The sequence below is a fragment of the Neopsephotus bourkii genome, unplaced genomic scaffold (genome assembly GCF_033783945.1).
Source record: "Neopsephotus bourkii isolate Nb327-2 ecotype Australia unplaced genomic scaffold, CSIRO-AGI_Nbou_v1 NB_1292, whole genome shotgun sequence".
NCBI lineage: Eukaryota > Metazoa > Chordata > Aves > Psittaciformes > Psittacidae > Neopsephotus > Neopsephotus bourkii.
In genome coordinates, this window is record NW_026901776.1 from 1487111 (window position 1) to 1512985 (window position 25875).

Sequence of the window (25875 nt, forward strand, 5' to 3'; positions counted from 1 at the left end):
TTACTGGAAAACTATACAGCAGGTTGCTGGATATTAATAAGAAGGAGGGATTTCCTCTTTGTTCCAGTGAGTTGTTTAAGTCCTCAGATATTAACTCATACAGAATAAATCAGCAACAACAAATATCTAGATGCTTACTTGAAAAGATTTCAAAACACCTTGAAAAAACCCTTATCTCCAACTACTTGCTACTCTGTTAACATAATTTATTAATAACATTAGAAATACCTTCTTATTGCTTCCTTATAATTGGCTAAGCACAGATGGAATTACACTTGCAAGGACAAGCTGATGAAAGCACTAACACATCTCCATTTGTCAACAAAAGGGAGAGAGCTGGATATATCCCTATATATATATCATAACTATATAGTACTAGTATACAGTTACATTATGACATAACCTTTACAACACCTAGGAAACCAGGGAATTCTGTTTTAAGGATGGAATTCATGTGCTTTTTTTTTTTAATGTATACCAACAATATTTAGAAACATAATATATTAACGCCCCTAAACAGATCAAAGGGAAAAAAAAAAAAGTAAATGCCTTCAAAATGTGTTTTCTTCTGGGTTTTTGCCACCCAATAGCTTTCAGTGAAGTTATCAGAAACTACATTAGAAAAAGATTAATAGAGCAATAGAGACTCCAAGGAGACAGGAACATGAAAAACTAAGCATGCTATTAATCCCCCAAATCTAAACCACAAGATCCATAGCTCCTTGTTAATGTTAATAATCCCACACACAATAATGAAAACAGAAATTAAAAGCTTTGAGCTTTGCCAGGAAGGATACTTCACGTAGTGGCAGCTTCTTGTCTAGGGTGAGAAAGGGTGAGAAGTGTACATTTCCAGACTTTGCCACATTCATGTTCCAGACTACACTTAGGCACGAGCTCAGTAGCTGCAGCTGACAACAGAAGGCGAAGTGACACAAGGGGTCTTAGAAAGTGACTGTATATGTCCAAATGCAAACTGTAATTTTTTTGGAAGACTTTTCCTGTAATTAAGCAAGACATAATGGGCTTGCTTTTGCTTTGCTTCAAACCGAAGTTCTTATAAAAGAAGAAAATCTTCACTGTCTGAATTTTATTCTAGCACTGTGTTTCTATGTAAATTCTTGTTTACATGCTACATAGAGAGAGTATAGAGCATATACTTAATAACAGGAATGCAATTAACATTTATACTGTATTTTATGTGCTCAGGATAAGCACTAACTAACAAAAATGCAGTATATTACTGAACTCTGGGTGATCATGATAAGCACATAACTACGTAGTCTTAGGTGTAATTATGCTTTCTTAAACTCTGCTAATCTGCAATAAAATCTCATTTTAAATTCAGTGTGGAATTAGGTCTACTAATTTTATTGTCTTTTATAAGTCACAGTTGGGGCCTAAGCTAGCATAGATTTTACACTGTTTTCATTTAATTGACCACAGTGGTGTTGATATGTGACATATGGTAAGAGAAGCAATCTCTCCAGTTTTATACCATTTGGAATAACATATTTCCAAGACTGGTATCTGGCTAAAAAAAGTCTGACATGCTGTAAGAAAGAACAGTGTGAGAAAGAAAGGATAGTATCTGCCTCATTTAATTCCAATTGCCAGTATCTTATTGTCTGCTTCTAAGGAAAAAATAGTATGGTAGTATATTCTGGTAGATGAAAACAAAGAAACACCTGGGAGTTCCCTTTATGTTACTTGAATACTGTCTGTTCACAATATTATTATTATAAAAGACAGCAAACATTATTTGGCTTACATAGATTGTTCCTTTGAGTGTTTTTATACAAACATATCTATGCATCTTCTCCTAGCATCATATTTTTTCCTAATTCAGGTGAATAAAATTTACGAAATTCTAAAATTCTTATAATAGTTTCAATTCATAGTTAGTTCAGAATCCTGCTGGTGTCCTTCAGCGCTATTGTCACACTGGTGCTGCTGTACTGCCTCTAAATCACCAAGAAACATACCTTTTCTGTGGTAAAAATTGGTAAGTGTATATTATGGATCCTCAGTGCTGCTGCCTTGATAAACTAGAGTTGTGGAAGAAAGAAGCCCTTGCTGTCCAAATGCAAAATGCACTCAGTAGCTGTCACAGTGACAGCTAAAAATGTGCATGGAGATGGGCCGACTTCAAACGGGATTTTAAGAACATACCAAGAAAAGGCAACAAAAGGAACAGCACATGGTAAGCAGCGGATCACATAACGTGGGAGAAAAAAGACACCTGAGTATTATCTGCTGTCAAAAAAAATGCATACAGTTCACTCATATTAGCCATCAACAAATCTGCATGTTAGAGAAATATGAGTGTCCTAGCGTGGAGAAGCTTCAGATAGAGTTTGCATCTTGCTAAACACCACTGAGTGTAATTGTGGGCCCCAAATCTGTAAGAAACCAGGTATCATCAGTTCCATGGCTTTTGGAATGACTTTAATTATGTCATAATGTTGTACTGGAAACTGTACAAAATGTGTCAGCCACTGATGTTAGAGTTGACTATTTATAGGGCTCTTTCAGCAAGTAAAGCATCTGATCTACTATCCACCTTCAAAACAAGATGAAAAGTATCCTGGATGTTCTATGAACTAGCCAGGCCTTTGTCCTGTAATTTCATGTGAATCATTGTGTTGGAACTTAGTTCTGTAAGTGGGATAAAGTGCAATTACATTTGTTCAGTGCACCTTCTTAAAACCTGATTTTTTAAAGTTATCCAAACTCAGAACTTTCCACATGATAGGGGTTTATCATGGGGTCTATTGAGAAATAATTTGGAGGAAGAGATCTTAAGAAGTTTGAATATTGAAACAGTATGAAAAAAATTGTCTTTCACTATTTCATCATATTTAGGAAAAAAGTATTTTCAGTCAGGAGGAAGTTTGAGAAGTAAAAATCTTTTGAAGTCAGCAGTAACCAAACCCAGGAAATTATAAAGGAATTGCTCAAGTTGTCATAACTCTGGAGTTCATCTGTAGAACCTCTGTATTACATACTTACACATTACTTGGCTGCTCTTGCAATCTGTCAGAACAGGTTTTCTACTGCTGGAAGTAATGATAAAATCTCAGAAGTGTTTGATATTACTTTTTCATTATGTCCTTGATCAGTGTGAAGTTACAGGTTATGTGTATGGCTTCTCAAGAAACACCATATCTTCTGTTATGCTAGCCACATGCGACCAAAATTATTGTGATTTCATTATGTTTATTGGTTTTCACTATGTTTACTGGTTCAAAACCCTTTTGCCATCACACATCCCTCACACATTTTACTCTGTCAATGATTCAACGTTAATTTTACTATCTTGTGAGATACTCTGTTGTCCTCACCTCATGACCATTGTACTATATTAGCAGAGGAGAGTGCTGTTGATGTTACATGTCCTGCAGCCTTTATGGGTTGCTGAACTTCCTTCTGCCTGAGGCCTAGCTTCCTCACTGCCAGAACTAATGTGTCCTTCACAAGGTATGCTCTGCAGGAATGCTCATGGGAGATGACATGTTCCATGGCAACCTTCTGCTTTACCCCACGGTAAGTGCATGTAGCTACCCTTCAAGTCTATTACATTTTAAAGGCTTTCATTCGTCCTGCATTAAGCTCACTCAGATGATGGTTAGAGGCCAGCATCCGGTGTTGTACCTTCCACCTCCTCATCAGTACAGTCGACTGCAGAAAAACCTCGCACAAAGCCGTTTAAACGCTCCCTCTCCTGAAGTACCTCTCAGTGCGGCACATCACGCTTAACTCCGGAGGGACGCACCTGCCCAGGCAGACACAGCGCCGGTCTGTCCCGCAGCTCCCGCCGGAGCTCAGGCAGACGCAGGCCCCGAGCCGTGTGAGGTACCAATGTCCCCGCCCCGGGCCGGGCCAACCCCTGAGGCGAGGCAAGCGTCTGAGCGAGCCCCTGAAGGGAGCCCTCCGCCGCAGCAGCCGTCAGCAGCCTCTCCGCCGCGCAGCCAGCAAGGGGCGCTGAGCGGCGGGTTTGGCGTGCGGCGGGCGCGGGCTGCGGATCACCTGCAGCAGCGGGAGGGCCGGGGAGCTCCGCCTCCCCCTCCTCCCCCGGTTAATCGCATCCCCCTCCTGCCGTGGCCGGCAGTGGCAGTGAGGCGGCTGGGCAGAGCTGTCAGCCTGCTGCAGGCACACGAGCACTCGTGCCGTCGTGCCTCGCTTCGCACCAAGAGCCGGGCTGGGGCTGCCGGCTTCGTCGCTCTCTCACTTGCCCTGGCCCGGTGCGGCCGTGAGCCTCCTGCCGCCGCCTCCCCGCGAGGAGCGACCGCCGCCGCCCGCCCGAGCACCGACAGCAGCGCTCGGGAGAAGGAGAGAGAAGGAGAGCCATGGCTGAGGGGGGTGAGGGCGAGGACGAGATCCAGTTCCTGAGGACTGTAAGCGCCGGGTTTGCTTCCTCCACCTCCAAGCTGGCATGGGGCAGGGAGCTGGGGCCGTGCGGGCGGGGGGCTGCGGGGGAGGACGCCAGGACCGTGCCTTAAGAGGGGGCTGCGGGGCGGCGGGCACCGGGGGTCCGCGTTTAGGGGAGGGGGCTCTGGCCCGCGCGGGGGTGGGTGTGCGGGGCAGCGAGAGGCAGCAGAGCTGTGCCCCTCCGCCCCAGGGGGCTCCTCAGGAGAGCCTCCGGAGCTCCATCCCCTTTCCTCTCCACCTGGTAGTGTCTGCCCCTGTACTCGCGAGCGGGAGGGCGATACGACCCGCTGGCTGTGCTGGCGATTCCTGGGTAAGCGGGGTGTGCTGGTGCGGGCGTCGGGGCGGCCAGGGCAGGGCGAGGTGCGGGCAACAGGAACCCCGCCGTCTCCCCGCAAGTGCCTCTCCGAGCTGCCTTCGCTTCCCTTCGCGCCCGCCGATGTGCTCTCGTTCTGCGGATACCAACCAAGCAGCCCTCCCCAGCTTAAAAGCTGCAGTCGCACTCCTTGTGCAGAAATAGAATTGCCAGGGAAAAAAAAAAGGGGGGGTGGGGGGAATCGCTTCTCCCACCCCATCCCCTGCCCGCCAAGGTTCCCACTAACTTGCAGGCGTTCTCCTCCCTTAGCACACACTAATACGGGCTTTTTGGTGTGCGCATTCTTTCTTTACTTCTGTTTCCTCCAGTCCAAAACGTGTTAAGGCGCTAGAGCATTTCTTCCATCAGTTTAATTAGTACACCAAGACTGCTGCATTTTATGCTTATCTGGATTATTTTTCTTCAAGTAATGCTTTTATTTACCTTTGGGCCATCTCCCCAGTGCTGTTTATATGCACAATCCCAGCAAGTTTTGCAGATGGACGTATCTAAATGGTGTACACAGCCCTGTCAGTTTAAGGAAAATTGCTGAGACGTTTAATAAGTAGACCGAATCCTGCTGGGACTGTAGGGTAAAGCTTAGTTTCCTTTTATATTTACTCTGATTCAGAAAATGTTCATCATTAATGTCTTGTAAGAAAATACGTTTAAAAAGGAGGGGGAAGCAAGCCACATAGTGTGTGCGCAGCATATTCATATGCTGTTTGCAGCATTGTGAATCCTGGATCTTGGTCATCTTACGTTTATTTCAACTAGGACTCTTAAAAGAATAGATATACAGCCTATTATTTTTTTGTTCACTTGAGAATTCTTAGGAAATCTGGTTTTGCAGGGAATACAGCTGTTATGCAACACTGTTATGAAGAGTGTCAACTTTTTTTTTCCTCTTAGTGTTTTGTCACTTCTATTGTAACGTTGTCCTAACACCTAGAGACACATAACAGAAAAATACTTACCCGAAAGATAATTGGTCATCTCAACTTATGAGAGTTTTATTATTAGTACTTCTCTCTAGTAAACCTTTTTTGGAATGGCAGTCTTACTGCAGGTTTGGATGTTAAGCTTAGCTCATGGAAGGACTGTTATCTGAATACTTAATAGGGAAAGGAAGCAGTGAGCATGCTAATACTGCTCAGCACATATACAGTGATGTTAAACTACAGCACCTGACAGCAGCAGCATGTTACGTAAAGCAGCACTCCTGATAATGTGCGTCAGGCTTAATAGAGATTTGGCAAACCCAGCCTTGGACAATGATTAAAATAATTTTTAGACTGTTGTAGTGATGGTAAAATGACCTTGAACGTGGTAAACTGAGGCACGGCAGAGGCATTCTGTGTAAAAATAAAAAAAATAAAAAAGAAGCCTGACAAATGCCCTTTTCATGTGAAGTTTTGAATCTCTGATCTGTAGTAGATGTAAGTAGTGGTTTTGACTCCTCTTTTCCTTCCACTATGACAAAGTTATGAACACTACTTGCAGAAGTCAGTTGCTTTAAGACACATTCTTGATGTATTCTTCCTTCTGTTTATTCTTAGAAAGCTTGAATTAGTATTCTCTAAAGCTATTAGATGTGCATAACTCTCCGAATGGCATTGATAGAAAGCACTAGAAATTGGGTATTACCTGGGAATTGCTGCAGTTTCTTTTTTTTTAGTAATTTATTTTTAAAACAGTAATTGGGGACAGGCAGATTCATAAATGGCTCAATAGATAAAATAGAACTTTTCAAAGAACAGCTTATGCAAGCAAAAAGGCTTCTGTGCTTTCAGTACCTGAATGATGACGTCTGTAGGCCTACTACTTGTAAACAGTGCTCTTCATATTTTCTCCTTTTCATAGGACCTGATAAACTTGATAAATTGGCAGGTTCTCTTTCTGATGTTTCAAAATTACTGTAGCATCTTTACGGTTTACGCTGGAATGTAAACACAGTAAATTATATCAAATGTTTACAGAAACATGAAATGTTGATGAAAAAAATCCTTTTTTAAAATTTTTTTATTAAGCTACTAAATGGAGCTTGTATTTGCCATCTCTGTGTTGATTGGTAATTTCTTTTCACTTTCCTTTTCACGCTTTCCTATTTGCTTGATGATTCCCCTTCCTCGTTTGCTGCTTTTCTCCTATTATTTTTTGCTAAGGTGGCATCCTGCATTTCCTCCTACAAATGTTGCTGCTAGGCTGGATTTCTGTTTCTTTTGGGAACAATTCGAGTTTGATACGTCACTTTGGAGAAGTGGATGTAACCTGTTAATGCCCTGGATTTCTGGAAGCATCAGTCCTTTCACAGTTTGAGATAAATTTGGACAGACTGGAATTCAGCTCTGTGCTTTTCGTCTCTCCTCAGGGAAACTGCCCTGTGAATTATATGTTTCTCCACAGGCAGGGGTCTCTTGCATTAGTTTGTTGATTACTCCAGGTAGAGATGACCTTGTGTTATGTGTAGCCTTTTTTAGTCTTGAATAGACATTCTCCTGACTTCTCCCATTGAATGCGTACATGCTGTGCAAGAGGAGTGAAGAGGAGTGAGTATTCTGCTCGTTTGTTTTAGTTATGTGTCTGGGAAGTACTTCTTCCCTGTAGAAGACTTCTTTTGTTTTAGGAGAAAGATGTGTACAAAATAAGCTTTCATTGTTTAGTCTTTACATTCAAGAATCTAAGCCATTTATAGTTAAGAGGGAAATTACCTGCTTTTTTCTGTTTGGATGTTTTGGGGTTTTTTTAATGTGGGTTTGGTTTTTTTGTTTGTTTGTTTTTCCCCTAGTTTTGGTTTGGTTTGTTGTGTTGGGTTTTTTTTCCCTTTAGAATGTGTAATTTGACCAAAGTAAAAATAATTCAGAGTTCCAGGAGAGAACAGAAAATGTTTTTGCCTCAGTGCATAGGCGCCTTCCATAATGCACGCATGAGGACTATTTTTTTTGTGGTGTAGCACCCCCATAAAGGAAATCCTTCATGCCGAGTGGGGTGGTAAGCTAATGATAGGGTTAAAACAATTGCAGTATTTCAACAAAGTACTACTTACAAATATTCATTACATTGGCTAAAGGTGTCCTGAATTTTGGGAGCGATATGTACATAAAAGTATTGAGACATGTATAATTTGGCTCTTTGATCTTGGGATGTTCCTGATGCCAGGATGCACAGTTTTCTTGAGTTGTGGAGTTTCTTAAATTAGAGTCAGATTGTGTTTTAGGTGTTTATGGTAAGAGACACCACCAGGGAACACTAAAATAAGGCCGACAGGGTTATGGTCTTTTTCACTGTCCTCTGAGACAGTGAAGACTACCGTGCCTGTCGGAAATCGGAAACACTCAGTGTGAGCAGCGCATTTTCCTCAGGTCGTTGGAGTCATCTTCTTTTCATCTTTTCCTATTGAAATGCTGATGTTCCACTGTGTGCTCTCTTCCAATGCTTTTTTTACTTCCATCCCCCCACCACCCCAATCTGTTTAATTATCAACTCACAGTAAAATAAGATCTTTGCTTGTTTGAGCATATTCTGTGATGCCTTATTTTTTACATGGACTTAATTGTTTTGAGTGTGACTGTCAGAAAAGTGTAAGGATACTTTCCAACATTGGAAGAGTACTTTCAAATGAAGTTAAGGATTATTTAGGTTTCAGGTTTGACATGCAAAAGATTTTTATTTACTCAGTGCTGGGATTTAATACTTTAGGTAATAAAAGAATGGAGTTTATAGCAGAGAATTTGTTCTTCATTCTGAAATTACATCTGAAGGATGTACTGTGGTCACATTTCAAGGGCAGATATTCTGTAACTCCAGAGTAACTTCTGTTTCAGATATTCCTTGTTATGGCAGCGTTTAAGCAGTGAATGTCACTTTAAATCTGACTAAAAATCATAAGCTTAGATGGCACCCTGAATGAAGATTCTGTAGAATTAGACACAAGGAGAACCTGGAAAAAACAAGATCTGAAGATTATTATTAAAAAAGTAACTACACATAATAATTATGTGAATCTCTCCATGAGATAGATAGGGTGGGCTTTTTTTTGGGGTGGTGTTTTTGGTTTTGTGGTTTGGGGTTTGTTTTTTTTTTGTTTGGTTTTTTTTTTTTTTTTTAAATCCCTTGATGCTTCCCATATGCTGCTTATCTTTAAAGGGCTTTATCAAAATAGGTTAGTCCAGTAGCTGCAATCATCAAGCAATACAGCTGCTAGAGTGCACTCAAGAAAATGCTCAAAAGCAATCTTGGATACTAGGAGTAATTTTAGAAGGGAAGAATGCTGCAAAACCACTCTGGCTGGCCTTTGTTTGTTTTAAAAAGTAATATTTGTACCTGTCAGTATGTGACTTCTGAAGATTCACCAGGGACTGGCAAAAGAGATCACTGTTTAAGAGCTCATGTGAGGGATGGTGTGGCTGAGATTGCAGCATTTTTACCTTCCTCTCTAAGGCACTGCACTGCAGTACAGATACTGAATATGATCTCAAATTCTATTTTGGAATTCAGCTGGACAGGCTGTTTGTAGTGAGTGGGTTTCAGCTAGGACATGTAGTTCATTTCTTTCACGGGAATTACATGAGAACCGTACATATATATTATATATATATTATATTATTATGAAATTGTTTGACAAACATTTTATACCACCATTTAAATTATATTACTGGATAAAATCAGTTGCCTAGTGTATGCACTATCTTGTCCAGTGTTCTGCCTCTGGAAGTTGTCTTTATCTGATGTGTGAGAAGGAGACTGAGGAAGATCTGTAGCAAATAGTTGGTCCACCAGGGAAGTTTCTTGCTAGCCCTGAGTTGGCTGACTAATGTTCTGAGAGACAGAGAGCTGTTTTTCCTTTCAGTGTCTGAAGATGTTTTGGTGCATGGTGCTCTTTAGTATTGTGAAGGCCTGTGGAAAATCTATTGCAGGAACTTAAGCTGTGCACAGGCTGTAAAGAGAGTATTCCAGTTAATTTCTGACCCAAGATTTAGAATGATATGAAGAGCTGTGACTGCTTTTCACTTCTCTGGAAGCTGTATTATTACAAGCTTATTGTAAAGGTGGTTTTCCTCTTCTGTAGCTGTGTAGAAAGTGCATGGGATGATTTTAAATCAGGAAAGTAAAGCTGTGGGGTTTTTTTTGTTTGTTTGCTTTGGTTTTTTTTTTTTTGTTTTTTTTTTTTTTACGGGGATACTGATGTGTTGAAGTATTTCCCTGAAACAAGGGAAGAAATTGGAAACTGTATGGAAATGCTGACAGTGAGCTGCATCTAGGAAATGCACAAATTAGCTTGAAAACACAGAGATCTTTTTCTGCTGATTTTTATACTTATGTGTGCCTCATGTTAAAACTTCAGATTTGGCTTTATTCTCTGAATTACATGTAGGCTGTTGTTTAAATTTCCTGCATTGACTGAAAAAGTAGACTTGGCTTTATGTGGGTGACAAAAGAATATTCAGAAACTGCATATGTGTCCCTATACTTCCTAATAAAACTTGAGGCACATAAATTTGTTTTGTTGTGTGTCATGGCACTAGTACACAAATAACCTTTGAACTGTGAAATTAACACATTTTATCAGGGTGAATGAAAGAATTTTAACTTTCTCTTCATGTGGTTGTGGGCATTTTAATTGTGACTGATGGAAGAAGTCAGCAATATATTTTCTATATTTTTGGCTATCTTTATTTATTTATTTTTTTTTTAATTTGTGCACAAACGAGAAATAGCTCTTTACTCATTAGCAGATACCTACTTGCAAATGCTATACAGAAGTGGCAAAGAATGGAGCTCTGCTATATACTGTGTTGGTAATAATAACCAAAATCAATGCATTAGTCAAATGAGCAAAGTATTTTTTTTATAGCACCAGTTTTAAAAAATATTTGGGTTTTGTGTATGTCAGTTGTAATGGATCTCGTGGTCACTGCTCTCAAGTGCTGTTCAAGGTCTTATGAGTGAAAATGAGTTCTATGAAAGTGGAACTACTGATTTTGGTGTAACCAGGATTTCATACCCAGACTTTTTTGTGGGCAGAATGGCTAAAAATGTGCACATAATAGTTTTTACTGTGTAAATGCAGGTTTGTTTCTGAAAACTACTACAAAACTCTATGGAAAGATTCAGTCTTCTGGTTGGAATTGCTTCTAGCTAGGATGCCACTAGGAGATTTTCTGTATGGCTTATGTGATGAAACCATTAGTGCATCACTACTGGGAAATTAAGCTGTCCGATTTTTTTGAGATGACTTAGTAACTTTCATGGTCCTAATGTAAAAATAAATTTACAGCAGTTTTCTGTTTGCATTTTATATTAAGGAGACTCTTGCTTTTCTACGCATCATCAACAATTTTGCTATTGATTGCAAGTGCATGGTTCCTCAAAAAAATAAATCCTCAGGTGATTTCTAAGGTTGCATGGGTAACATTTTCCTGCTACCGCCATTCTTGAGTTCCTCTGTGGAAAAAAGTGATCTCCTCTTTTGAGAAGAAAGTTCTGTAAAGTAGAAACTTCTTATTGACATATAAAACTACTAGAAGCTGAGTTCTGCCTTGATTGAGCTACTTGATTTGAATTTCATGCTAAACATTGAGTGTAGAGTAGAGGCAGTAGATAGTAAAGTACATAATCTGAGCACCCTAATTTTCCTATGTTTTCTCCAAGTTTTTGCTTATGCATTATACAGATAGCTATTTAATTTGGTCTAACTTTTCCTTTGTCAGTATGTACTTGAACTCATAAAATTAATTCATGAAGTAATATTAATATTATTCTGAACTAGGAGGAAGAGGGTATGATTTTCCTGAAGAGCAAGTGAAAAACCCCCAAAACCCAAAAAAACACCCAACCCCAAATCAGTAAGATGGCTGGAAAAGTAAAAGCCAGGTTAGTCCTAGTGACTTGTCAGTGCTTTTTCTTATTTACATTAAAAAACTTTAATAGAGACTTTTATAAAATGTGACAAATAAAAACTTCAGAGTAATGAATCTTCTTTTAATGAAAGCTGAAATGTGAATCCTGATGCTTTTCTTTCAGACACCCTGAAAATACCCATTTTAAGCCTTAACTGTGATCAGGTAGAAGTGTGAACAGAGCACTTGAATTATTGACACGGTTACACCCTAGAATTTTTCCCAATAGCAAAGTGAAAATAGCCTGGTGTAATTTTTTGTCTCTAATCTGTGTTCTGCTGAACACCTATACTATGTTTTGCAAGTGTATGGTACTTAAGCCATGTGGCTGTGTTGCCTGTATCACTCTGGGAATGGGAGGCCTCTTGAAAGAGCTGCCTGATGTGTCTCAGGAATTGAGAAAAGGCATAAAGGAACTGGTTCAGAGAACAGTTTAAGCCTTTTAAAGGCAACCACAGCAACACAGAGCTTACTGCAGTATTCTGTGCCCACCAGGGGCACAACAGTAGGATTTCATTGTTCTAGTTGTAGCAAATAGAGCAATTTAAGGGCAGCCACTGCCTTCAACTTCATCACAGAAAAGGTCACCCCAGTTTCCTAACAAAGAGTAGCAGGAAAACCCATCTGCTTTTACTGCAGCATAGTTTTATACTGTGCTCCCTTGTTAATAAGAGTGAGACTCATTAGCTAATTATGTATCCCCTTATGAAAAAAATGTGCTTTTCTTCATCCTTTTACATAATAATGATGGACTAACTTGTCAGGTGAAGGGTTTAAGGTCTTCAAATAGGTTGCTGCTTCTAGAGCTTGATATGTTACTGAGCTACAGATTCGAATAGATGTATGTTTGAGGCATGTGCTATAATTTAGTAGAAGTTTTGCCTGGCTTCTCAGTATTCCTTAGTAAAATAAAACTAGTATGTATATTCCTATTGCTTGGAAAGTGACAGGTAAGGTGTCATAACATGAGCTGTATTATCTTATTCTACACCTGCATTTTCAGTTTAAATGTAATGCTATAATGGTCAGCTTTACAGTGATATTAATGGGTTCATATGACCATTCACACTAGCAGCTACATTAAATTTTAAATAGAAGATGGGTAGGCTCTTTCAGTGTTGTGGCATGTTTTAATGTTTAACATAATCAGGAATGTTAATTCCATGTTAATTATGATGTTCCTGAAGAAAATCGGAAACGTAATAGGTTACCTAGCAATCAGTAGACTTCCAAGAGGGACCCCAGTAAAAGCTGGCAAGGTACCATTCCTAAGATGCATAGATCAGTTAATTTTTAACATTCAAGAAATTTCAGTGTGGGCTTTTTGATTTTTATTTGGTTTTATTCATATTCTGGCCACTGTAGGAACACAGAAGGGAAGTGACAAGATGTATTTTGTGAGGCAGCTTTCGAGAGAATTTTAGAGTAACTTATGCTGTATAACAACACACCTGTGTTAGCTGATTGTTTTTTTGCTTGACTGTGGGAAATAATATCTGATGGATATTAGCTGAAAGAACGAAACACTGAACACTGACAGATCCTGTCTACCTCTGTGAAAACTCAGTGCACTGAATTTGAAGAATGTCTTTGCTTAATTCCTTCCTTCAAAGGAATGATAGAAGGAGGGAACACATAATTTCATTGGCTGCCTATGAATTTTCCAGGGAATTGCCAGAAAGTGGAGTTGTACAGTAGCATCAAGCCAGAAATATGCTTCTTGCAGCTATGTTTCTTCCTTCCAAACCAGGCAACACTGGAAAAATGACTGTCTGGGCTTTGTGTGGGATGCATCCTGGGGTTTCATAAAAAGAGAAAGGGAAAAGAGGAAGGTATCTTCCTTTGCTGAATATGCCAGGTAATTTTCCTTGGTCTTATGGGCATTTTCCATTCTTGTGATAGCTAAGTAGAATTCCATATATGGGAATTTAGGTGACAGAATGAATAGAATTTGAAGAATGTTCAAAGTAAGCTGAAGTAATTGGGTAGATCAGCCTAAGACCCAGTAAATTACTGGATAGGTGGATTAATTCACTAGTAACTGATCCCCATAATACATAAGGAATGTAGCCATGCTGATAAACCTTTGAAAAATCACCTATGGTGTGTTTATTTTTCTAGTAGCAAAGTGGAATTATTCTCTTAGACCTAGCAGATGCATGCTAAGTTCAAGCTAGATGATTAAACCTCCCTGTACAGACACATGACCTTCATCCTGAAGCAGTGTTTGATAAAGTATTGGATGCCAGTGTTGACAGCAGCCACTTAAATACCTGTACAGATGCAAAAAAAAATCCTTTACCCTACAACAGTAATGAGAACCCTGTGTGGTTCTAACACTGAGTGTTAGACTGAAAATAAGCGTCAATCAGGTGACTTAATATTTTTGACTATTTCCTGTGTGTTTATGAAGCAGATTTCGCAAAGCTAATGCATAGAGCATAATATGCATTTATGCAGTCTTGTTCTGAGTACAAGGGAGATGGAATGCATATCCCCTTTTCCGTACAACAGGGAGATACTCAGAATGAAATAGGTAAATCAGAAAAAATTCTCAGATGACAGGTGTTCCACCACTGTTGACTGGATTTCTTTAGGTTAAGCTTAGTATGTGACGATTCACATACTAAGATTTCTTTGAGTAGGTCTTGACATAATAATTTGACTGCCTGGTCAGGTATGTCAGTCAGTATTTATGCTTTAATGACTTTTAGTATGTCTAATGTAGTGAATATTAGTTTTAAGTTACTACTCTTGATACTTTAAATCTTAAAGCTTCCAAAAAAGAATGATTGCAAAACAAACCATCAGTGAAGGCTTGATCTCTGTTTTGAGCTGACCAGGGTTCTCATAGTAAGATCCTGTAAATTCAGTTTTGCTGTGAGAAGGTTCCTGAAATCCTCTAGAAGAAATGCTGTTGGATTTTTTGGATCATTTTAGAATATGATAACTTGCAATGTTATGTCTCAAAGTCCATTTCTGAAGTCTGTTAGCAATAGCTCGTATAAGAAGACTATTGTTCTGTATGCTATCTGCTGGTTCATTTGAAGCTGTTGGTTGGACTTTTTGCCTCAGAGTCCAAAACTTCTTATTTAATTGCTCTTACTCTTCCTTTGTGTTGTCACAGCCACCAGGATCCCTGCCTTCTGGTACTGGGTTTGATTGTTCTTACTGGTTTAAAGTTTGACAGAGCTTCAACCTAAGCCTGTGGCAGATCCCGCTGTTGTCTTTAGTTGCAAATTCAAGCATTCATTCTAATTTGTGGAAGCATATTTTCCTGAAGGGGCCTCTCAAATTTGGAAATTTTTTTTTTAATTTATTTTTTAAAAATATCTCTCTTGATCTGACAAAGGGCAAGATTAAGGGTTTTTTAGTTTTTTCCTCTTTTGGAACAAGAACGTGTACTAAAACTGCCACATCAAGTTTACTAAGTAGGACAGAGGTTATAATGAGAACTTAACTAATACGTGTTTCTTCACATCATTTGTATTGATGTCTTCGTTTTCTTTTTCCTTTTCCTTGGCATGCTTGACCTCTGAAAAGCCTAAGGTCATTGAGCTTCAGTTCCATGGACTACAGAATCTTTAATTTCAAATGAACAGAATTTGTCTAGAAAGAGAGAAGGATGGAATGCGGAAGGGAGGGATGTCAAACCTCATAGGTGAGCTTAATCATCCTCTTGAGAGGTGTAGTTTGTTGCATGGCTTTTCTTGAAGTAAAACAGATGCTTTTGCATAGAAAGTGTAATAAAACTGAATTTAAATAAAGAAAGAAACTTTCCTTTTCCATGGGAGGAGAAAAATGAGTAATTAAGTAGTGATAATTAAGTTTTCATGTTCCTAAAGGCGAGCTGAGGTATTGTTTTCTAGGTGAAATGTGTGACTCAATTCAGTAAAAACTCTGTGCATGTATTTTTAAATAATGAAGTGTTTACACCTATTTATTGACTACAGCCAACTGAGAATGTAGGTGTTGGTTTTTTTCCTCTCTTCTAAATTAGGGATTTTCATACCTGTTTTAATGTACTGAAAATTAATGTGATTTAAAAGTGTATCCAGCTGCAGCACTGACATATTTTATTGATAATGTTACAGGCATCCCTTTATTCTGATTAAGTCAAAAGCAATTTATTGCTGTTTTTTATTTTGAGATTTCTAGTTGAACTGTAGTTTATAATTTGTATGTCAGCTGCAATTGCAGCTGAAGTCTCTTAATTTCTTTTTTCCTTATGCTATAAATCTCTTAGTGAAGCAGAATTGGACACTTTCTGTTCTATCCCCAGTTTGTTGTTTTTTTTTTTTTTTTAAATTCTGTTTTCTGTTCTACAATTTATTTTTTACTTGACAGCTGCAAAGATAAAAGAGCACCAGTGACAATATTCTTCCCTTTCAAACCAATTGGTTTTGGGGTTTGCCCCTCAGGTTTGGTAAATCACCTTTCTGCAGAGTCTTGTGCTTTGCTTAAGGAATGTATACCATGGCCCTCTGCACAGAGGTACCTTCAGCTGACTCTGAGAAAACCTCTAGGTGAGTTACTGTATTGGTTTCCTGAAGCTGTAATCCTGTAAAGTAATCCAGTTAATGTAGTGTGTGAGAAATGCTCAACCTTCAGAACTTGATGCAAGAGATTTGTTTCTATGCATGGCATTTGCATTTCTTTTCACATAGGAAGGCCTTGCTTAGTTTTTTGATTTACTAGCATTTAGAATACACTAATGTGGGTCAGAAAAGGCATCCATTGAAGGAGCGAGTTTGAGTTGTGAACTGTGTGGGGGTGTGAATGCTGACAAAATTACTTCTTTATGTACCTGTGTGACTTCCTGTTGACGAGTGAGGTTTTTTATGATTATTTGTGTCTGTTACAGAATTATAGTTTGACAGATGGAACCACATCTAGAGCTTGGGAAGTGCATTTTATTGTAGTAAGCTCTTAATTGAAAGTTACAGTTTGCTATTAGTGGTTGTACCCTAGTGATATATCTTATTGGAAGGGGCAGTGAAACCAGGAGTTGGCAGAGTGAAATGGGTTTGCAGCATTACTGTATACCTTTGAATAGTAATCAGCTGAAGAAAATTCTTACATTCCTTTCAAAATTCCTAGCTGGGCTTAATTTTCCTTGCCTGAGGAGTCAATAGTTTAAATGAAAGAAATACATAAAACAGGCAGGTTGGTATAACAGGTTGTTAAGAGTTATTTTATTAGTAATGAGGGGAAGAAGAAACTTACGATAAATATATCCCTCTATTTTTTTTTCCTTGCCAGAGGCCTAAAAACAAATTCTGTACTACAAAGGCTGCTTCAAGTGAAAACCTATCTCTCTTACCTACTACTGCCTAAATTATTTTGCAATCTGAATGAAAATAAATTATTTTTAGTATAATATATGGTAGGATAATCTACCTTCATCTCGTAAACATTTTATGATTTGTTTTACTGGTCCATGACTGCGAGGGTCTTTATATGGCTACGTATGTGCTTTGTAAGCCTGGATCTGTTCTCACTGATGTTAATGTCAAGCCTCCTCTGGATTTTAACCAGAGCTGAGTTGTACACTAATAGCACTGTTCAACGTTGTATATAGTGACCTATATATGTCAAATGCAAATCTTTGTCTGCCATTTTAAGCACAATTAATATTTGTCTTGGTTATGCACTAGAAGTGTGTGACCTGGCTTTTACACAACTAGTTTAAAAGTATTTTGAAGGATAGTAGGTGACACACACACATTTACATCGTATTGTTGGTAGATTATTCCACCTTTGCCACACAGCTGTACCATCTTGTCCAGTTCAGAGGTAATAACATGTCACGTGTTTCTCTTTTCTGAGAAGACAGATTTTGTTTGGTTTTTTTTCCCCTGCAAGTCTCCCTGAAGCCTTTGTTAAGAAGCTAAATGTTGTTCTTTCAGAGTAGTATTTGTAGTTTGTGTTATCAGTGTGCTCTTGCTGTGTCCAGCATAAATTTTAGTATGCCAGCCCTGGCTCCCTACATCAGCTTTAATTTAGATTTGAGATTATGCATACTGTTTAATTTACTTAGTCATATATGCTGTAGGGAGGTACTGCTTTTCAGGTGCTTGATACATGCAAACCACTTTTGTATTTATTTCTTCTACTCTTTTAATGTCTTTTTATGTTTTTATAAAAATCTTCTTGGTCTGTATTACAACACTGGGAAATCTGTCTTGGAGCTTTTACTTTTAGGTGAGTACAATGTGTTTAGTTATTGAAGAATGATTCAGTTACTTCAAGGTAAGACACTATCTTGTCACAAAGTTTCTGAAGCATCTCAAGCTCCTTCTGTTTTTTTTACTTGGTATCTGCAAGCCTATCTAAGCCTGTTTCAGGAATATCAGCACTTCATGGAACTGAGCTCTCAATGTGTAGTATTGCTCAACTATGGCAGTGGTCAAATAGCAAGGATTATGTACACCGTCAGGTACATTGTAGACAGAAGGTAAATAATAAAATAGGTCTGCTAGTTTTCTGAGTTTTATCACTTTCTGGTTTACAATAAAACTGAAAGGCTTAAATGGAAAGATCTCCAATCAGGTTTTGGTTGCATAGGATTTTCATTGTGGTACTTGGTAATGGTCCTTTTCCAGCTTATTTCTTGCTGAAATAGTCTGTGTCTCTTCATACTTACTGGATTTTTCATACATGGAACCAAACATTCTGTGCACTCTTTCAGATGTTTTATTCTACAGTAGTTGTTGCTTTCCAGTTGTCTTGTCCAGAGGCTTCTCTATTTTTGGAAACAAATTATTACAAATGATGGCATGATGTTCTGACTACGTTTACTTGCCTTTTTGTTTTTTTTTCTTTTTATTCCTTTCTTATAGGAGTTAATTAGGATCAAAGTAAAGAAAGAAAATCACAGATCTTGAAACTTGCTTGAAAATACACATTATTTGTTTTTGTTCTCTGTTTTTCTTGTTTCTGATTCATGGTTGTTCTTGACTTTATAGGGATTTATATGTTTATTTTTGTTTTTATTTTTTTGTGTGTGTGTTTAAACTAACCCCTGTCTGGATTTGAAACAAACATTCAAACTTTAAATTCTTCCAAAAAACATCTCTTTCTCTTAATGAAGAGTTGGAGGGGTGATCCCTAAACAGTAGTCCTTTAGTCTTGAAAAAGATGAAAAATGGAAGACTCTGTAAACAACCTCTTGTCCTCTCTTAAAACTAATCTACTGGCATACATTGTTTTGTTCCATTGGTCCAGCTTTTGCTAAAGTAAAAGTTAATGTATCTCTTGATTTGGATTTACTATTCTTTTAAAATAAAATGTATTTTCATATTGAAAATTTTATAACCGTAAGAGGTAAGAGCCATGTAAAAATCTGAAACTCATTGTAGTTTTTTTCATAAACTGTATTTTTTTTTAATCCAACTGTTTTGTTTGGCTGTGGGTAAATAATTATTTTGAAATGCTCAACATAGTAATATTTATTGTATGGGAGATGGAAGCTGCTTTTATATTTTGCTTAATAATTAATGTTTTGTAACATTCTTGTGACTTTTTTGTTTTGTTTTGTTTTTTTTTTTGCAGTCAACGTTTGGGGTTTGTTGGTTTTTTTTTTGTTTTTTGTTTTTTGTTTTTTTTTTTAATTCAGGCAAACAGGAGCTAAACCTTTACTTTGTCCTGGGAAATTCTGTTTTTCTGGGAAATTTGGCTTTCTTCCCCCCCCCCCCCCAGGTGTAATTTGTGTTCCTTGATAAGGACGTACAGTAGAATAAATCAATAAATAGGCTTCTTAAAGACTTGACAGGTGTTGCTGAAAGCTGTAGTAAAGGAATTTATGTGGAGTTGGATACTTAATGGTCTGGAAGGTAGTCCAAAGCACCTATTTCTCCCACTCCTAATCAGGTGAGGGAAACCATGTTGCAGAAGACATTTGTCACTCCCTTCTGCCTTGCAGGATAGGAAAGAGATCAGAATTGGGCTGCTGAGGTTTGGTGCTGACTTCCAGGAGAAATTTCTCATTGGCTTTTGATTACACTAGTTTCAATTTCTGAGCAGCAAAAGGAAGCTGGTCTGGAATGGGTTGTGTTTCTCTAATTTAACCCTCTGGACTATGAAAGGCAGTTCTCATCGTACCTGGCAATTTTTTTTTTGGCATATTCGGCTGGGCCTGAACCTTTTACTTCAGTGGTAACAGAAGATCTTGAGTTCATACTTCCTAGCCAAGCACTATTTCTTTCATTGGATGTGTAAGGGAATTGAAATAAGAAAATGTAGTCAGTCAGTGTTAGAATTCACTAGGTGTTGGTTGTGTAACTTCTGTTATTTCAGTAGTGTTCTTTTAATATCCTACCTAGAGATGATAGCTAGCTCTCTTAGCTGTTATTTGCATGTTAGATTTTTAGATTCAGTCATTTATGCCAAACACTGGATTTTTACATGCTGTATGTTCAGGCATTATTTAACCGTAGGAGCAAACAGAATAGAAAAAAGTGCATTGTGTTTAAGCCCATTAAGTTGCAGAATATTAATAGTTGCAAAGAGGAAGCCTTTGTAGCTGAAATGTGCACAAAGTCCATTATGATCTTTTGAAATTTAGGGATGTGTGAATTGAAAGTATCATTGTAATTGATGGATCGCAATGGATGCTCATGAACTGACTCTGGGAGTTGAGAGGAGCTGCTGTTATGAGATTTGGAGATGGTCAAGGGACCAAATGGAGTATTATTAAAGATTAGCTGATAGAAGTATATTTCCCACACAATTAGTCAATATGACATCTATGAAACTGGTATAGCTTCCAGTGTGGAACCCTCCTCTTCAGTACTGTTTTGAATTGAAGACTTCTCTTACAGAGAAGAATTATTTGTAGACTGTGGTTTGTCTGGGATTTTTTGTTGTTGTTTTGAGGGGATGTTGTTTGGGGTTGTTTATTAGGTTACTAAGGATGCTTAAGGGAACTATCAAACATCTTGATAGTTTTAATGAACTTTTTTTGTCCTTATTTTTTAGTCTTTACTTATCACACCCCCCCCTCCCCCCCATCCCCCGCCTCGTTTTTCTGTTTGTCAGACTTTGGGCATTAGAAATTCTGTTGCATTGTTCTGGCACATTTCAGTACATTAGCTGCACAGCTCGGCTGGCACAGTTTAGTTGGCAAACTGGGCTAAACAGAGGGAATGAATCATGCAGTTTTTTTAGTCATGGAGCTTGCAAGATGAAGAATGAAAAGGTAATTTTTTTTTTTCTTTCTAGAACAGAATTGTAAAACATGAAAAATGTGATCATTTCTGACTGCCTCTAACTACACCACTTGAATATGGATTGATTTTTAAACTACAAATATTCCATTTTTCATTTTTCTCTCTGGTTTCTGAATCAGGTGGAGGGAAATCTGATAGGAGGGCTTGCAAGATAGTGGAGTTACAGACAACTGTGAAAAATTAAGTGCCACTTTTCTTTAGCTATGGAGAGGTTATAAGGATAACTGTGGAACAGGCATTACAGATTCAGGCTACTTGTTGCTTAAGAAATTCAGGATCTTTGAAATATTTAATCAATTTAATCTTTGCCCCTCTATCCTGATACTCAGTTATGAATCTTTGTAGGAAGCACCTCCATGGGTATTGGTGATTATGGGTGAAGATAATGAGGGTCCTATCATAAAATATGGTTTTATTTCCAGGAAGAGAATGTCATCTAGTTGACAACTCATTGGCTAAGGAGATGTGGCCTCTGATTTCTGAAAATTCATCCTCTGAAGAGGAAGCTGAAGTACGATGTTGCTGGAAAATAAGACAACCCTCAGATCTGTCTTTTAGTATATAAAAAAAATCTCAGCTAAACTAAAGTCACTGTATCTTCTACTTCTGCTAAAACTGGATTTGTTAAAATGTGAATGAGTATGTGTAATCATATCCAGATTTCTATCTACAATCTGAAGATGAAGTTGCATTCCTTTCACTGTATATTGCCTGGAGACTGATGGATCAAAAATGTAAAGTCTAAATTAACTATAACCACCATTGTTTTCCTGCTGATTCTGGGTGCTCCTGGGCACTGAGCAGGTGTTTTAATTGAACTGGAGTTTTCTTGGCGATTCATGCATCCTGAAGAGTTGAAATTATTATTAATGCAATGCTTAGCACTTTTTTGGATTTCTCACAGAATCATTGAGGTCACAAGAGACCTCTCAAGATCATCTAGTGTATCTAGCTGAACATCTCCAGAGATGCAGAGCACTAAGAAGAAAAATACACTGGAGAAGAAAAAAATACTTATATTGGTCCTGGCAAGACAGCATGAGCTCTCCATGACAGTATGAACAGAACTATATACCACAACTGCAGGATTTTTTCCATAATGAATAAAAGTACCCTTTGGAAGAACTTTGTAAAGAGAAGTCCTTCGTATTCAGATTTGAAATGGTCAATAACTAGAGTACTCTTTCAGAATTTGAATTCAAGTTCAGTTGGTTTAACATCTCCCTTATTCCAGTTCTGGACATTGGGTGGTGAAATAGAAGTCCTTTTGATGTGTGGGTTTGTTTTTTTTTCTGTTAGGTTTTCTTTTTTTTTTTTTTTTTTCTTTTCCAGAAACAATATGAGAGAGAAAGGAAAAAAAATAATTTTATTTCTGATGATGAGGCTTCTTTCAATTTTTTGTTTTGTTTTGTTTTGTTTTGTTTTGTTTTCCTCTTCTGGTCTGGTTGTGCTCATTCTTCATAAAGAATATAAAGCTGTATTATACTCTTTTAAATTTAAAAGAAAATAGTTTTTCAAGAGCAGTGTCTAATTGCTATGTCACTTCAGGGGACAGTTCAGTGTGAGGGGAAGAATATTTTATGTAAGACCTTTATCAATGTCAGTGATTAAAAAGCACAGTTTGGCCGTAAAGAACAAGAAGAATTTCTGCAAATCTCTGTGCATTGGAAGATATAAAACTTAAAATATGAGATCAGCTTTGATTTTAGAGATATGTTGCACTTTTTGCAAAGAAATATTTGGAGAAATGCAAATATTTGCAAAGAAATATTGCATTACTTTGCATTTGCAAAGATGAATTTTCCTACACTATGTGAATGGTGTTAAGTTCAACTCATGAGCTGTTACAATCTGACTTTTAAACTGCAGACAGGAAGGCTTTTTTTACAGTTTGATCTCTCAAACTAAAGGATTTCTTTTGTCAGCATTTCCTGATTAAGGATGGGGTCACTAAACTGTCAAACAAGTTCTAACTTCACGAATCTGACTGTACATGGCACTGTTTCAGTGCTAGATGTCATACTAAGACATTAACATCTTGATATGATGTTCTAATGCTGCTTATGTGGTGCTGCCTTGGTGATAGCAACCAAGTGGCAGTGATGTGATGTGCTAGTGTAGATAACCTGCCTGTGGTTTAACCTAAATTTTATTTAGTTTTGCTTGAAGCATAGTGTCTGTACTCGCTTAAAAATGGCACAAGTTGCCTGTCTTTTCTTCACCTTTACGAATCAGCTGTGTGAGCCATCCATAGCAGGAGCTTAGGCCGTGACTTGTATTTTCTGTGTAACACTAGGTGCTGCAGTATTGAAGTGACTGACACAAAAAACCTGCTTATGACTGGTGCTGGCAAGAAATCACTAATTTTGATTTGAGGTCTGTCTCGCCAGAAGAGCTCTGGCTTCATTGGACTCTTGACTGCTTATGTGGGTGTGTGTGTGTATGAGTATGGATGAAAGAACATGAATGTTTTTGCTGAGCATTTTCCTGTGTTTAATGTCAATCGGAATCTATTGAAATAATTTTAACTGTTGTCTGAGGTGCCAGTCTGTAGTGAGGGATCTGCCCCATATATAGACTGGTACCTTTTGTTACCTTTTAGTTTGATAAGACATAATATATACATATGGAAAATTCAATTTTCCAGATAACATTTGTGTTTTACTTCTGAAACGTTTGTATTTACCTCTTACTTCCTTAACCTATAAGTTTGAAATAGTGTGCCTTAGATTAGTAATGAAAGTATACCTTCAGGAGATGAATTTTGGGATAGAACTTGAAGAAAGAGATCCAATTACTATGTTTTTCTTGAAGAACTGGGTAAAATATTCTAGCTAGGTCTGAGAAGACTGGAGGAATGTGTGTCTTTTGCTAGTGAAACAAAACCTGGAAAGCTGCAACATGTATGGATTTATTAGAGGAAAGATCACAGCTGTGGGTACAAGAGGAAAAAAAGGGACAAAATTAATTATTATTATTGATTGTATTACGTAGTGCCCGGAGGGCTGAGCTGAGGCGAGGGTGCTGTTGTGCTACTGTACAAAGCACAGCAAGTTCTGGCTCCTGCCTGAGAGAGCGTAAACTCCACACAGACAAGATGAAGAAACGTTGATATAAGATGAAGGGACAGGGAAATGATGTGCCCACGGACATAGGGGATGTATTGGGGTCCATTGTCGGCTCCTTATACTCAATGATGTCTTAGAATATAGAGACTTGTAGTGCTACGCTGTTGAGGATGAGAACTTGTAATATGGACATTATGCGGGAGGTTACTGAAAGGCAGTGCCCAGATTCAAGGCTTAATGGACAGAACACTGGACAAAAAAAGGTGACTTTATTTGCAATTTTAATTGACGTTCTGTATCAGAAATATGTGAAAAAGTCTCCATATAAAATGCATAATACTGCTAAGAATAGGGTAGCTTGTGGGGAAAAAAAACATTGAAGTTACTGAACTGGAAGTTCTAAATTGTGGTTGCCTGTTTGATTTGAAATCCTGCCTGGTCTATACTGGTAGTATTTAAAGTAGTATGCATTATGGTTCTTGTGTTCATGACATATCAGAATAAAAAGACTAGGAAGAAGTTCTTTTTGAGAAGCTATCCTTAAAGGAGAAAATGGCAGAGGACACAACAATTCTAAGTAACTGTATAGCCAAGTAATAACTGTAAAGCATGCATCATGGAGACTTGAAAGAGAGATCTCTTTAACTGAGTGGTGTGGGAGTGTGCAGATCCTCACATAAACTAGTATTTGAATAGAATGTTTTGTTAAAAGTGAGCTGAAGCGAAAACTAATTTATCTGTTGAACTGTCCGAAGCTTCAAATGTTAATGGATAAGCTGTAAGTCCACTACAGTCATGTATTGCAAAACCTGAAGTTTGGCATCTGTATAATGTTTATGGATATATGTTGCCATACATAATTTATTCTGATTCCAAATGGTTCTCCATGTCAATTAGGAGGAACCTAGGCTAATAAAGTTCATGGCCTTAAATTAGAATTTCCTGAAGGGCCTAAAAAGAAGTTGGAATTAGAGTTAAATAAATACAGGAATTGTCAGAGAATGTTTCCAAGGAGATGCAAGTTGGCTTTGGATGTAGTTTTTAACTCCTAACTCTTTCTTCTGTGCATAAAACATGTGTTTTGTTTCACGTACATTGACTTGTTTTCTCGTCCTATGTTGCCTATGTACTAATGTTATAAGTGATTGGTGCGGCTTGTGTGTTGGTTTGTGCTTTAAAGTGAGCTTATTTAAATGTTATTTGTTTGTAACAGTTAAGTAAATACCAGACGTCTTCTGGGTGAGGAGTCAAAGCATATTGCAGTTTGCTATGAGAGAGTACTACCATCCTTAGTCCTGATGACAAATGCAATGAGACAGAAAGGTCCTTAATGCTAACATAATTTAAACTCTTAATTTGCACCTGAAATCCTAAATTGCAGTTAGCTGTAGGATTCCCTCCCTGAACATCAGTATATTACTGTTATTGTAGGAAATGTTGAATGAAATTTTCTAGTGAAGGTAATTAACCCTCAGAATTTCTTTATTCTTCTAGAAATGTCTGTTCTGTGGAAACACTAAGAATTCAGTTTGGTGGTTTTGTGAGGGTTGGTGGTTTTGTTTGTTTTGCTTTTGTTACATACTGTGATTTGTTTGTGCAGGTGAAAATAATGAAAGAGCAATGAATTACTAAGACCATAAAGGTGTTTTTGTTTTGTGTTCTGGTAAAGCAGTGGATTTGCAGTTGGAAACTTGAGTAAGAAAAACATTTGATACTTTAACACAGTGGTTTTTTTTTTTTCTTTTTTTTTTTGTGGAAGCTACCTCTAGTATGCTGCACATAGGTCAAGGTTTTCTGCTTTTGTTTCAATAAAGTGAAAGAATCCTTTTCTAGCAGTACCATTTGTGTTTCTTTTCCTAGTTAAGTAAGCACACACGTATCTTGTCAGGTATTAC

General features: G+C 37.9%; 1 protein-coding gene across 6 annotated transcripts in view; it reads left to right on the top strand.

Annotated features, from left to right (window-relative positions):
- The first annotated feature begins 4190 nt into the window (after positions 1–4190).
- Positions 4191–25875, top strand: part of RYR2 (ryanodine receptor 2) — a 381518-nt gene continuing 359833 nt past the window's right edge. For all 6 annotated transcript variants that reach the window (XM_061365725.1, XM_061365727.1, XM_061365728.1 and 3 more), the window contains exon 1: positions 4191–4397. In XM_061365725.1, coding sequence (XP_061221709.1) covers positions 4350–4397 — 48 coding nt within the window. In that variant the 5' untranslated portion in view covers positions 4191–4349. The remainder of the gene's footprint in view (positions 4398–25875) is intronic.